General features: G+C 38.7%; 1 protein-coding gene and 1 long non-coding RNA gene across 4 annotated transcripts in view; one reads left to right on the top strand and one right to left on the bottom strand.

Moving 5' to 3' along the window:
• The window catches only part of LOC310745259, a 153,947-nt gene that overhangs the window by 131,460 nt on the left and 7,331 nt on the right, over positions 1–15,156 (top strand). The window lies entirely within an intron of this gene.
• MSH3 (mutS homolog 3) overlaps positions 4,184–15,156 on the bottom strand; it is a 69,402-nt gene continuing 58,429 nt past the window's right edge. For all 3 annotated transcript variants that reach the window (XM_083577358.1, XM_083577356.1, XM_083577357.1), the window contains 8 exons: positions 14,481–14,597; positions 12,068–12,175; positions 11,672–11,786; positions 10,514–10,671; positions 7,832–8,018; positions 7,193–7,322; positions 6,711–6,885; positions 4,184–5,182 (listed from right to left, as the gene is read on the bottom strand). In XM_083577358.1, the coding sequence (XP_083433484.1) occupies positions 5,077–5,182; positions 6,711–6,885; positions 7,193–7,322; positions 7,832–8,018; positions 10,514–10,671; positions 11,672–11,786; positions 12,068–12,175; positions 14,481–14,597 (1,096 nt within the window). In that variant the 3' untranslated portion in view covers positions 4,184–5,076. The remainder of the gene's footprint in view (positions 5,183–6,710; positions 6,886–7,192; positions 7,323–7,831; positions 8,019–10,513; positions 10,672–11,671; positions 11,787–12,067; positions 12,176–14,480; positions 14,598–15,156) is intronic.

The raw sequence follows: 15,156 nt of genomic DNA, 5'->3' as shown, positions 1-15,156 counted from the left end.
TACAGCAGATCCCTCCTAGCATTAGTTATCTTTGAATTTTGGGGGTAAAAAATCTAGCATACAATCCATGTATTGATAATTATTCATTCGGCTTTAACAAAATGCTGTTGGTGTTCTGTGGGCCAGTCTTCAGAGACTTTCCAGTTCTGCTCCAGCAATCTGCTTCTTGCAGCCATGTGTAGTGTGTCCATGACCCACCTGCATCCATGTCAGCTTTAGAGCTGCCTTTGACATGTAAAAACCAAAACATAACCTTTTCATCTGACAGGTGAAAGATTGTCAAATATGGTGACGCATTTAAAGCACTGATTTTATTAGAGCAGTAACAAAGAACGGTAATAATTACACTCGACTGAAAAAAGTAGTTCCTTCTTCAAAGAACTCCTGTTGTTTTCAGAAGCCATACTATGAGATCGCATGGAATCCAATCCATCCGTCATTTAGAGCCAGTCAGAACCACCGATTCAACCAGCTACAAATCCACCTAACAAATCTCTCAAGATCTGGTACATAAAGACAGGGATATGGGCTTTCATAAATATCCTAAGTATGATCTACAGTGTAGCCTCTGGGTTGCAGTCTGGTCTTCCTTGATCTTTGGTCCCTAGTAAACTGCCACCCCCCATGCTTGGCCTCAGGTGAGTAAGTGACCTTCACTTTTGACATTGCTTTTATTTACACAAGGGAGGGGATCACTTATACAAGGCTATTCTTGATGCATTGGACCATCTGATCCAACCAAATAATAGGCAATCATTTGACCAATATATGAACACTGATTTACATGCAGAATATCTTGGGTTTCCTTGGAACTAATTTACATTGAAACCAATGGAACTAGCTTCAAAGGTTTACTTGGGAAAAGAGATGTAAATCATCTGAAGGAGTTACTATTCTGATTTAATGTCGATCAAATTACTTGCTTTTTCTTCAATTATTAGAATAACATGGAACTGTAATTTTACCAGTATGCTAGGTACTATAAATAAGCACTTTTCAACATTCAGAAAGTTTGCAGTATCTGGACAATAGCTGAATTTTAATTTTCCATATTTAGGGAAGAAAAATCTATTTTAATATGCAGGCAGGAGAAAAGGCTCTGTACTCTGAAACTTTAGTTTGTGTTACATAAGCACAGGAGATAAAAATATCTAGAAATCTTTGCAGGGTTTTTCCCCCCTCTAAGCATTTTATTTATCACATTACTTTTTGTACAATTTTATGAAAACCAGCAGATGATCAGACAAATGAATAGAATACCTGGCCCAAGGATTACTGTAGAGGCACATGCCACCAGTTCCTTATGCATTTACAGATAATTTGACTATAAATGACATTAGTATAATACAGGCAACCCCCCCCCCACTTATACGCAGTTGACTCGCATGTAACACATGTATACATGCAGCGCTGGGGGGGGAAATAATTCAATTCAAACCTGAAATAGCAGAGGGCTGGAAAGTTCTCATGGCTCGCAAGGAGACCCTCCCCAGAGTCCAAAGAGGACATTTGTCAGCCAAAAATCCAGGAAGAAAGGTTTAAAAGGCTTTTCAAAAAAATGGCATGCAGGAGTGCTCCCTGCCACTGCACTATCCCGCTGAACAGCTGTACTGGGTGGGAAGCTGTATTGCTGCAGGCTCCCTACTTACATACATTTTGCTTAGGTGGGGGAGGGGGTGTCCAGATCATAACCCCCTCGTAAGTGGGGAGTCACCTGTATAACACAAAAATATTGTATTATAATTGAAATCATTGAAACACCCCTAAACTTAAGACATTTGTGAATTTAGGTAGCATGTTTCAGAACCAGAGCGGAGAGAGGCCAAAGGGCCCAGCAGGCCAGGAATTTATCCCTGCCCTGGATGCGGGGCCAAGTGCTACCATTGGTCAGTTGGTCCCATGTCCAGGGAAACACCCTCTAATTCCTCCTGCCATTGACCAATTTGGCAGCAAGAGGATGATCCAGCCTGCAATAGGCCAGGTCACAGAGGAAGCCCGAGGGCCCACCTGCAAAGCCACCCGTCCAAGAAGGGGCAAACAGACTTCATGAAATACCAGCAGGATGGCCAGTGGCAATTTGGAAAATGGCTCATGGTGTTTATGCACCTCCCCACATTCCAAACTATTGTTTTCCATGTAATCCAAGTGTAAATGGCTGCCAGTAATTATCTATTTAGAAGCAGAACTAAAAGTGCCCAGACTTACCTTAAAATGGACAAGACAGCAGCAACAGATGTTGCCTTGGTCACTTCCAGTAGAGACCCATAACAAACTACAATACCTGCTGCAAAGATTGGGACTTGCCACTAAAGATGTATAGCTGAAGATCCTGCTGATGGAAAATTTTCAGATACACATATTAATTCTTTTTAATTTAATTTTGTGTTTGAACACCAAGCAAGACCTTGTATTGCATGTTTAGTTTTTAATGCTGCCTTGGGAGGATTTTCCTCCCTATTCTAATTTTAAAGTAACATAGCAAAACCTGACAAGTAATTAATGGTAATTACTAAGCCAAGTGATGACTACACAGATATGGAGCAGGAATTGGCTGGATACCAAGGACTGGTAGCTAGATACTGATGAGTGGGCACCGGGAGAAGTGGGCACCGAGTTCGAAACAACCAGTAATTTAGTGCATGGAATAAAGCTGGTCCTATGATTCCCAGTGGTCTGGAGAACAACAGGTAACAGGAAGGTTGTAACTGGATACCAAAGCAGGTCACATTTTGACCTTGTTTGCTGTGCATGCCTTACACTTCATGTGGTACCTGCAGGGTTTAATAGTCATACCTTCAACCAAGGCAAGCATTTTGGAAACTGCCTCAAAGTTTAAATGACCAAGGTGTCTGTTGTGCCACATTTAGAAGCTGGGAAGATGCCCACCAGCACAGACTGGACTGCAACAAAACACAAATATACAAAAGAAGAACACTGTAGGAATAGAGGAAAAAGAAATGCTCTCTCAATGAAAAATGGCAAAAGTTCGTCCTGAAGCTGTAGAGGTTAAGGAAGAACTGAGTGGGAAAGCAGGAGCCATGTCACTTTGAGCATGTGTGCTGAGATGTGGGCTCCCCTCCAAAACTTTCACCCACCTTTAGAAAACTGCAAATAATGATGCTTTGTGCAGGGATGCACACATAGGACGCACACAGATTTCCCCTTCATTTTTGGAGGGGAAAAAGTGCGTCCTATAGGGCGAAAAATACGGTAATACATGAAGCCTAGTATCTGAAGCAGGGGTGCCAACTTGAATAAAATATGGGGGGGGAGGTAAGCCCCGCCCCACATAATTGATCACATAACACAGTGCATGCACACCATTTGAATGACAATGTTCACCAACATGGGGGGGCAGCCCCTCAAATATTTTATTGGGAGGGCCAAAGACCCCTCGGCCCCTTGGAGTTGGCTCCTATGATCTAAAGAGAGCCTTTGGTGCATCCAAACACTTTAGGCATACACCTCAAAGTTTCTCTGCCTAGCCTAGCTGCAGCAACTAATGCAGCAATGGGAAGCATTCTGATGAGTCTCCCCAAATTTCTGGATTCCTTTTTTTTAATTGCAGCAGAGAGAAAGCATCAGAAGTCAAAATCAGTGCCACTGCCAGAGATTTCCATGTACAGAAGTTTCACTAATGATTCTTTGGAGCCAATTCATTAATTCTGAAACTATATAACCAAGGATGTTAAACTAATATCCTCCATACAAAACATCATATGCCATCAGTTGTGTTAAGCTTTATCAATACCAGCATCAAAGAGCTTCAAGCAGAAAGAATTATAGCATTTTCGACTATGTGTACGTTTTCATTTTGTATACTTAATGGAAGTTAACAAATACAGTAGTTAGTTAGATAATTTATTCTTATGAGTGCTTGACAAACTGACTTGTACTTGTTTTGTTTGGGCTTGCAAATGCATCTGCAGTAGTAGCAATACTATTTTTATCAAGATTTCATGGGCATTTCAAGAGCATAAAGAGATGCACATACATTGAATATTTTCAGTATATTCTGTGGGAATGCGTCAGGACAAATGTCAGCAAGAAACTACTCACATCAGTAAAAAAATAAGCATCATGAAATATTATTCTGTATTACTGAATTGATAGTAAACATAATTCAACATCTGCTAAATCATACTGTTCAGTCATTGTAACATTAATAAAAATCAATGTATCCTTTTAAAATCATCATTTTATTTAATACAAATGTGTTTTCCTGTAATTTATAAACATGATTTTCATGTTTTCCATCTGAAATTAGTTAACACCATCAAACTATAAAAAGCATTTTTCAGTATTTTAAATAAAGTACAGTTTGGAGATAATGTTGATAAAGTTTGGGAAACATAATATGGGCAAATTTAACAAAATACTTGCACTTTAGTGGAAAAACCCACCAGACAGCAGTTTGAAAAAACAACTGGAGCTTACAAAATATCAACTGCATTTAAATCAATGAACCATTTCACATGGGCCCATTTCGGCTAGATTTTTCTTTACATGATTTTGCCCGTGTTATGTGCCCATGATCATGTCAAGAAGGCACCATGTAAATGGTTCATTCTGTAGCGATTTTCACGGCTGCAGTAGCTATGCTAGTTTACATCTCTAGGTAATGTGGCAGGAGACCCATGAAGTGATGTCCCATGCTTTTTTTGTTATTTCATTTTAAAGTGAAAAGCAACTACAGGCACCTCCCAAACTGAATCTGGCCAAAGCATTGGGAGAATGATGCTTAATAACCCACCTACTCACGTGCGGGTTCCAAAACTAAATTCCTGCCAGACTTTTTTATCCTATGGGAAAGAAACATACAGTACTATGTGGTTACCTGTCTGTTTCTCTGATGTCTTCTACTTATCTGGCACATAGCATGCTACTCCACATAACTACATCACTGGAGACAGTTTGCATGAATGAAATGAAAAAAATGTCCATGTGAACCACCCATTCATCAGATACACACCTATGATTTGAAATTTCACTGCATGAATATATAGCTTTGTATAATAAATTAATTTAAATCTTCTATGCTATTTCCATTTTCTATTGCCAAGTTTTAAGGAATCTTTAAAGTTGGCTGAAATCATTATCTGTTTCGCACATACTTTTCCATCTTTGCAGTTCTCCAGAATCGGTAGTATTCCATATTTTAACAAAGGTCATCAGCCTTTTTCTAAAAGCAAACAAACACCAAGTTTAGTGTTAGAACTTCATTAAATGTTCAGTTCATTAGTATTTAAATATCTCAGTAAAGAAGAATTAGATGAAGAAAGGCAAGGCTGATTTTTCTAACTAGACAAAGTATTATGAATGCGTTTACATTTGATGTCACAATGGTGGTGTGGAAAGAAAAGAACATGGGGGGAATGTGAAAAACACCTATCTATATTTTTTACTGCAGAAAGTATTATTACTTAAAGTGAAAGCATAATCCAGCCTGTCCCATACATGTGTGCCAATGTGGAATCCCACACACTGGAGAAATATTTATTTTATCCTCACTTCCTACTATTGTGTGAATTTTCACACAGAAGATACTAGAATTAATATCTAATTCCTACAATAAAAAAAGTGCAATATACTACCTTGGGGTTATTCAGAGGACAAAAGCAAATTTTTGAAAAACATTAGGGCAGGAGACGCCAATATTTTTGGATGCATGGACACATCTGCAAACTGAATTGCTCTTGGCCCACAACCAAGCACACACTGCAACCCATTCTACTGGCCAGAAACAATGCTTCTTTTAAGTCTAATTTCAGCAAAAAGAGGGGGCCATGTAGCCAATCAGGAAGGCCATTTGTGGGAGCACATATGTGCCCATAAGCACCCAACTGGCAACCCCTGCATTAGGGCCATAAAAATTGTGATTCTAAATTTTCTTCCCCTTTCAAGTTTGCAAATGGTAAACAGTTTAATCTTTTTTTATAGTGAATTATTACCAAAACTATCAAGTTATTTAGGGTGTCAAGAAAGCATTGACCAAATTTAAATAGTGTTTCAAATGTATGAAAGAAGGAATGAAGCATGTGTTTAACAGTTCCGTCTTGCCCTAGCCCTTTAAAGCAGTAATGAACAGTACTTGTTGGGACCTTTTTTTAAGATGCACTAGTAATTTATTTTTCATTACTTTTTAGAAGTCTTTTAGGAGCACACACCCTGATTGTTTGCAAACATTTACAGGGAGGTGATACCACATCACTGCTTAATGAACAGGAGCCCATCTGGAAGAGTCCTCAGTCCCAGAAGTATTTCACTTACATTTCTGAATCCTCAACCCAAAATATAAATGTTATATTTAAAGCGAGACTTCCATATTACACCCCTATAGCTGTTTAAGACATGTGCTAAAGGGTTGAAGAAATGACTTTAGCACTCTGTTGACATGGCTAGTATGGACCCTGAGCCATGCCGTGACTGGTTTTGGTTGTATCAGGTCATTTTTGCTACATCAGGCCATTAATGAGCAGTCATCACAATTGTTAAAGAAAAACATACAGTTCCCTAAAGAAGTTTTTTCATTAATAGAATTCACGTTTAGCTACTCAGACTGTAGGTTGTAATGACGTTAATGTAATTAAGCATTTAGGCACCTCTTGAAAATCTTTTAAATCTACTTTTTATGGCTGCTCAGAAAGGCTCTCCCAGATGATATATGTGAAAGTTTTATTACTAAGATGTCAATCAATCCATTCTCTAACCTTTTCATATTCTCTAATCTCTCTAGTTCTTTTGATTTGCGAGCTGCCTTTTTAAGAATTTCATCAGGAACATCTGCTAGTTTAGCAACGTTTAGCCCATAACTCTTTGTGGCAACTTCCCTTGTTATTTGATAAAGGAAAGTGACAAATTCAGGATTTTCTTCACCTTCAGATCCTAGGAAAACAAAAAACAAAAACATACATTTGTATGAAGATGTCATAATTGAGTTCAATATGGTTTATATTTTATTCATCTCAAAAACCTGGAAATCTTACTTCAAGTCAACCACCACACTGCGCTAGCTTTTCAATCGTTTTAGTCACATTCGCTGGGTGACCTTTCACAGCTTAACCAACCCCACATGGTTGTGGTGAGGATAAAAAGGTAAGAAGTATGCCACCTTGAGGTCCTTGGAAGAAAGGTGTGATATGTGAAATGTATATTCATATATATGTATATGTATCTAAATTTGATAACATACCCCTTTCTTGTTCACGATCATCTTCATTCACCAGAAAAGCCATATGGTAATTCCCAACTTGTCTCAGGTAGGCCCTTTCTAATTCACACACTGGAGGATAATGGGTGACAAACAGTGTCAATGAACCAACCTAGAGAAATAAAATATATTAAGGCTTTAAAATATGCATACTTCCTATTTAGAGGTGAGGGAGGGGAAGAGGCAACTGGGTTCAGTCCTAGTCATTTGACTGAATCAGCCTTAGTTTTCTTGACAGATGGTCTTTATCAAGAATGGGACAAGGTGTGAACCCTGCTCCTTCTCAATCACTCTGTGGCTTTTGTTACTGCTGATAACTGTATCCTGGACCAGCTCCACGGAATCTGTTTCTAGGGAAGGTGCACTGAGATAATCATCTGCGGACAACTCATTTTCACAACTTAAAACCTTCTAAACTTTTAATGTTGGTGAAACACTTTTTAGACATGCATCATTTCGCAACACAGTAATTCAGCTTTACTAGCAAACCAGAGGTTAAACTAACCCCTTTCCAGCCCCTGGGGATCATGGGGAGTGTTCGCACTTCACACTAACGTGTCACAACACACAGTTTGAAAAGCTCTGACTTAGATCATTCAAAGGGACAGATAATGCACTTACATCTCTAATAAAGTATTCCAGGGTAGCATAAGCAATTGCAATTCCATCATGTGTGCTAGTTCCTCTCCCCAGTTCATCCAAAATTACTAGTGAATTGGAAGTTGCTTTAGTAATTATATCAGCTGTTTCTGTCAGTTCTTCCATAAATGTGCTTTGACCTTTGAATATGTTGTCTGTGGCACCCATTCTGCAAAATAAAACAAAATTGTTCAGTATTATTAGAAAATAATACAAATTAGAAAACCAGGAAGTACACACTATTGAGTTTTTAAAATAAAAAATGCATAAAGAATGAGTAAAAATCATCTGAACTTCTATTACGTAATTTTGCTGTACATAAGAATATTATCTGGTTACTGAAGTAAACAAGAAAAAACTCCAAATATAAAAGTGTTTATTAATTTCAATGGGTCTACTCTGAGTAAAACTTAGTTGAATATCATCCCATGGTCTTCAAATATTTATTGCAAGAAAACAAGATGTATGCTCTCTTCCTGCAATTAATTTTAATATTTTGTTTTATATTTTTGCAAACTGCCTGGATGTTTTCTTAAAATCATATAAATTTTGTTAAATAAATACTTTTTTGAGCCAGGATATGTTTTGACAAACTTTTCGTACTGAAGGTTTAAAATATTTAGTTATGCTTGATACTTCACTAGAAACTACATGAACATCTAGACAACAATGCAGATGTATACTGCCGTATGTGTTGCACCCTAACCATTTGTTAAACTAATTACATTCATGGAAAGTTTTTTCCCAGGACTTCCTTAGCAGAAGTGGCCTTTATCTTTTAGCTATTTTCAGGAGCAGCTGTAAAAACAAATCTCTTTTGTCCATGATAAATAACAATTCTACTCTGGTCCAACAGTGATAAGTGGTCCAAATGATACACAAAAACCATTAGATAAGAAATGAACTTGCTTTTGGCATCTATTGTATATAGCACCAAGGTACAATATTACTTAGAATAAATACATTTAATCCTCATCACTAATATACTCTTATTACTTGCTCTGTGTTTAAATGCATTTTAAAAAATATTGGGCTTTTGAAAATAACTTTGCTGGCAAAGGTACTTCAGGAATGATGTATGTGTTAGTTCACTGCTGCCAAGACAAAACCAATTTGCCACCAACACAAGGCACTGGAAGTCAATCCCCAGCAAATTCCAGGCATGTCTTCAGTTAGTATGCTACTCAACGACAACCAATTTGTTAATACTTCATAGTTTTTCTTTTAGTTACCAATAATTCCAAAGAAGTAAAAAAAGGTATTTTCTAGTATTAATTTACTCCAAAATATTGTATGTTTTCCCGGATTATGGTTGTTCTTCCAGGTCTCTAGTCAATTATTAGTAATACATGTAGCAGATGAGGTCCCTTGTCACCCAAATTATTATAATTTTTCATCTCTCCCCACTCTTACACATGCAGCAATACAGTTGCACATTGCAAATTGTGCAGAGATCCAATTTAATTACTTATTTCAAGTGTTGATAAGAGACTCATCTGCACAGAGCAAATTCTACCTGGAAACAATTCAATAACTCCTGAGCCAACTAAATCACATTCCAGAGAATAAAGCATTTTGTACAATTATCAAACTTTAAATTCAATAGACAATTTAAAAAACCAAACACATCTTTCAGATTTTTGTGTCTGCACCTATCAGACATAAAAATATGCTTTGTTTTTATTAAAGTTACAAAAGAGGTATATCACTGCTGCCAGAATGTTTTTGATCCCATTAGATGATGTGCAACAGGGGCAGCATTGTTTAATTGACTTCTACATTTAGATTAGATAGCCTGTACAAGAAAATACACTCAACGGACACATCAAAGCACAAAGGGGGGAAATGATTACTTGCTATAACCCTAAATTATTAATATGAATTTTCAGCGATAATCATTAGCAACTTCATAAACTGAAACTCTGAAAACAAACAGCATTTAAGGAAATCCTAGTTTCAAAGCAAATTGCTGCATCATGCAGCAGGGAATTATGTAAGCAGGTCTGAATTGCTTAGCACACTGGTCATGAGAGAACCTGCATACTCCTTAAGATCATTACAGACAGAAATGTCATGTAATTAAAACATCCTGGAATCTGATGAGGTGGGCAGTTGTGTCAAGGACATCACTTTAGCAGTTACTGTTAAATTACTTTCAAACAATGAATTAAGTTGGCTGCAAGCTGATTTTCCACATAATCACAAATCCATTCCTGATTGGGGAGTTAAAAATGGCTCAAAGATCTAACTGAGTGTTGAAGTGGGTCATTAGGAACCTTTGGTGACAGTTTCCAGCTACCACAAGGTAACTCTCACAGGAAATAGGACCATCCCACAAAACAGATGAAATGATGAGATGTAAATGGGAGACAGAAACATGTGGCCATGAAAAGGAGGAGACATGACAAGTAAATAAATGTGTTCCCTAGGTAGAGGATACACAGCCCAATGTGGAATCTGAGCCTTTAAGCATAACCCATCTTCATATTTCCAAACTTTTTCAGTGACATTGAGAGCTAGAAACCTGCTCTTCATTTCAAGAACGAAGCTATACACTGAGCCAATCAGCACACACAAATGATATTTTAAAAGAAATGTCTTATGAAGTGAAATTATAATTTACAAGATTACTTATCTTTAAAACATGAAGCTTTGACATCTCACCTGGTAAATATACCAGTCACAATACCAATTCTTGCTTCCTCAGCTGGTACATAGGAACCAATTTGTGCCATGACTGTGATCAATGCAACTTGCTTTATGTAAGAGCTCTTTCCACCCATGTTAGGTCCAGTAATTATCATTACCCTTTGACCGTCTTCCTGGAGAAAGGGAAACTATCATTAAAATACTTTTCAGAAGCAAGTAATTTAACAGTTCCAGGACTGCAACCTCTGGACCAATGTCAAGGGTAGACCCACCCAGAGCACACTGCAGTAATCCAACCTTGAGGTTTTAATGCATAAACAACTGTGGTCAAGCTACCCCTGGCATCCCCATTCCACACTTCCCAGATACATATTAAAGACATAAAGACACTCCACACAAAACCAGCTGTTCAGTCATAATAATGTAGTACCAATAGGTCTTCTGGCAATCAATGTCAAAAGGTAGCAAACTGGGAGAGACATACATATGACATAAAAATATCAGGCATGACCCACACCTCAGCTGTCACCTGAGACAAAAATGACTTCCTCCTCTCCTCCACCCAGGAAGGGTTAAGTTCCATGCTAAGTTGGATTCTCACTGTAGGGGAATGATACCATTTGTCTCTCACGTCACTGCAGGCTACTTCCAGTTTCTCACACTGTAAATGGTCTAGAGAACTGTGCACAGTATTCCAAATGCAGCCACATCATAGATTTGTATAATGGCATTTTGATATTAGCAGTTTTACTGTATTTTCAATTCCTTTCCCAATGATCCCTAGCATGAAATAGCTGCCACACACTGAGCTATCCCCTATTTGCTTTTTCAATAGGTTTCAATTCTACACGATTTCACCAACACATGTGGTGTCTCAGAACATAACCCCTGCATAAACAGGGAGATGCCTGTAGCCCACTTATTCCTAATCTCTGCTTCCTGCTACTTAACCAATTCCTGGCCCACAGAAGGACCCCTCCTCTTATTCCATGACAGTTAAGCTTACCGTACTTAGTACCCAGTCAAAACCTTTTTGAAAGTCCAAGCACAGTATGAAATTAAGAAACCACGTTCAGTGTCTTTTTAGTCTACGGAGGGGGGGGGGGTTAGGGGGCTAATCCACACCAAAAACATGGTGTCATGATATATTTTGATTCCCTATACCATACTTACTGATAAATGTGTATCATTTGGAACATACTGCTCTTGCTCTCCCAATAACACATCAATCACAGGGTGCTTCCCATTTTTTATCATTATCTCTGACCTTCCATCTTTTATGACAGGTCTGAAAAGAAAATTATGTTACAGCATGTTAGATGGAGTTTGGGGTGAGGCATCTGAAACCAGACTCTTGCTTTTCTGAAACTGAATCAATTAGGCCACAATCTATAGGAAATGTAAATCAATCCATCCTACCCAGAAACTACACTGTCTAATCTTTTGAAGCATCACTATGTGTCCTCAAATATGACAAACATACGTTTGACAGTACTCGTTTTTGTAGTCTAGTGAAAAAAATCAACACAGCTAACCGTAATATTCTACTGTTGTTTAGACAGTGATTACCTGCAGTAGTCTCCTTGTTTGGCAACCTCAGCCAGGGAAAATATACAGTCCACAGTTGCTAGGTGACCCACAGCTTTAGATATTGTGTAGTAATGGTCGTTAAAATCACTATACAGAGGTAAATGGGGGGGGGGGAGAAAGACGTGAATAAAATATGAATATGAATAAAATGTTGAACTAAGTGGCAGCACAGGATAGTCTTTTAAAATATTGCTGTATAAAGTTCCTATATAAAGGTTTGGACCAGCACTTTTTGGGGGTAAAACTGAAAATAAAAAAGAGATGCTGGTACTCATATATGTGCAGTGGGTGTCAGCAAAAAATGGCTGCCATGGGCAGAAAAAAAAGGTGCTGGTACTCTGTACCAAGAAGAGTTTCTCTCTCTCTCTCTCTCTCTCTCTCTCTCTCTCTCTCTCTCTCTCTCTCTCTCTCTCTCTCTCTCTCTCTCTCTCTCTCTCTTTTTCTCTCTCTCTCTCTCTGTGTGTGTGTGTGTCTGTCTTTCTGTCTCTGTCTCACTCACACACAGGCCGAGACAGAGAGAGAAAACACTCTGGTTGGGACTATTCTTTAAAGGACAAACAAAATTAAATTAGACCATGTGGAAAGGGTATATTAACAGCGTAATGAGGACTGCCAAAAGATGAAGAATTTATCGCATTAAAATAAGTATTTGCCCTCCTCTTATGAATTACTACTGCAAGACATTAGTGATATCAGGTGACACATTCTTCTTTTGTAGCATGTCAAGCCAAGTGATTGATGGTAGACGCTATACACAAACTAAAAGGGACAACAGGCCCTGGCTGCAGACTTACATACTAAAGATTGCCTAAACTTTCCATTTGTTAGGCAAGAAAGCAGGAGTAGGAATAGCTGGCAAAGCAGTGGCTGAGTCAGGGCTGTGTGGGTGCACCAGTGGAGCCAATCCTGCACTCTTGCCAGTGCAAGAGCAACACGGCTGTTGGAATGGCACCACCCCACCATACCAGTGCCTCATGCTTTCTTCTCTAACAGACTTTGTACCATTGCAGATTTTGTTCAAGAGCAGAACCTACCTCATATTGATCTGCAGCACTCTGTGCTAAGGTAGAGCTGTGTTACCCAGCTCTTCTGGCAGCTCCTCTCTGCCATTAGGGGGGAAGAATATGTTAAGTGTTGCCAGCAATACATGAGTGATGGTCCTGAGGCATAGCTGCTGTTTTTCTTCAACTGTTGTAGAAGTTGTCTGGGTACAACAGTGCCATTGGTGGAAAGAGGCGGACAGTCTGTCACTATAATTAATTTCCTAATGACATTCTAAAAGTCTTTTGCTAGAGAAATGTCACATTCTTAAGCTGGAAGTTCTTTTGACTTTGCTATTGTGCTATTGTGTTGTTCGTCAGGAGGCAAAGAGGGACAACTGCTCTGAGCCTCACAGTTAGTGCCCATGGCCAACAGCACCACTGCCCCCCCCATCTGCCTGGCAAGGCTTTCTACCTCTGCCCTTTCTAGAGAAAGGCAGAAAGGGGGGAGGTGGAGGGCTTTGCCAGCACTGCCACTGCAACAGCAGCAACAAGAGGAAAAAATGTAAGGAGGTAGGGGGAAGATCACGTCTGCTAAAGTAGTGGCAAACCCTCTCCATTACCAGCAAAAAGTAAGCTGGGGAGAGGAAGAGATCCCCGACTACAATGAAGAGGAACAACAGCAGAGACAGGAAGGACATGAAGGGGTACACATAGTGTAATCTGCTCTGGATCCTGCACTCCTTAGGGACAGTCCTATTTTGGTGTAATTCTGTTGATTATCTTAGGTTACTAGAGTGCACTGCTGTAACTAGAGACACACTAGCATCTATTTCAGGTGGATCATCTCAAGAAGGGCTGTAGCTCACATATACAGAAGTTTCCAGGTTCAAACTCCATCATCTACCTGAAATTCTAGAGGGGTGATCTCAGTCAATGTAGAAAATGCTAGGCTAGATGAACCAATGGTCTGACTCAGGCTTCCTCAACCTCAGCCCTCCAGATGTTTTGAGACTACAATTCCCATCATCCCTGACCACTGGTCCTGCTAGCTAGGGATCATGGGAGTTGTAGGCCAAAAACATCAGGAAGGCCGAGGTTGAGGAAGCCTGGTCTGACTTATAAGGCAGCTTCTGGTGTTCCTATGACCAATTAGGCTACCCTTTACTTACTTTATAAAAACTGTAAAATGTGACAGAAGTACTCAAATGGGTCGTGGCAGTTCTAAAGTACTGCCTCTATTTTAAATATAACCACCTTTCGAAGTTCAGGTAAGCCTATAAGCAAGGCAAACTACACATCAGACGCTTCAATAATAATAATAATAATACAAATTGTAAGCTTTATAGTTATATTTTGTAACTTACTTTATAATATTATTTCAATAGAAAAAACTGAATTTGTAAACTCACTCTAAAAAGTGTAGCCATTCAGCACTGCAGTCAAGGACTAGCTGCTCACGTAGCTGATTCAAATGCCTGTAATTTTCTACAATAAAAGGAGTGTGGAAGCGGCTGACTGCTTTTGTGCTATAAGAGAAAACCAAATAGGAAATCAAGGTTACTAAGCAATCAGTTATGTAGCAATATGCAAAAATCAGACCAGTTCTTTTTTTAGGACCAGTACACAAATTAATTTTTTTCTGCACAGAGGTAAAGAAAGAGAGAGTGATCCATACTATCTGAAGTGGAAATGTTCTTGACAAAGCAGTTGCTGCTCATATCTGCTCAAATACTTTACTTGCAGTAAACATACCATTGTGCATCAAACAACAAAAAACACACTTTTACTTCATGGAGGTTCCCTTCTTATAGTCAAAATGCAACGTGAGAAGCAGTCACAATTACCTATTGTGAACACAATGTACCAACAACTAAATCTACACAGCACTGTAACTTTACATTAAGTTTTTTCAGGAAAGCAGGATAAAAAGAAATGAAGAGGAATGGGTATTGAAGGCTGCATGGAGAGAGATGCTAGACAAAGATGTAGCATTGGTCCATCTTGTTTACCTACCTGGTTTAGCCATATGTAGAATCTCTTACATAAGAGCTTCTTAAAAGCATTTAATTCATTCTACAATATTTA

This window comes from Podarcis filfolensis (assembly GCF_964270895.1).
Source record: "Podarcis filfolensis genome assembly, chromosome: 11".
NCBI lineage: Eukaryota > Metazoa > Chordata > Lepidosauria > Squamata > Lacertidae > Podarcis > Podarcis filfolensis.
This window is presented reverse-complemented; position numbering and strand designations above follow the sequence as displayed.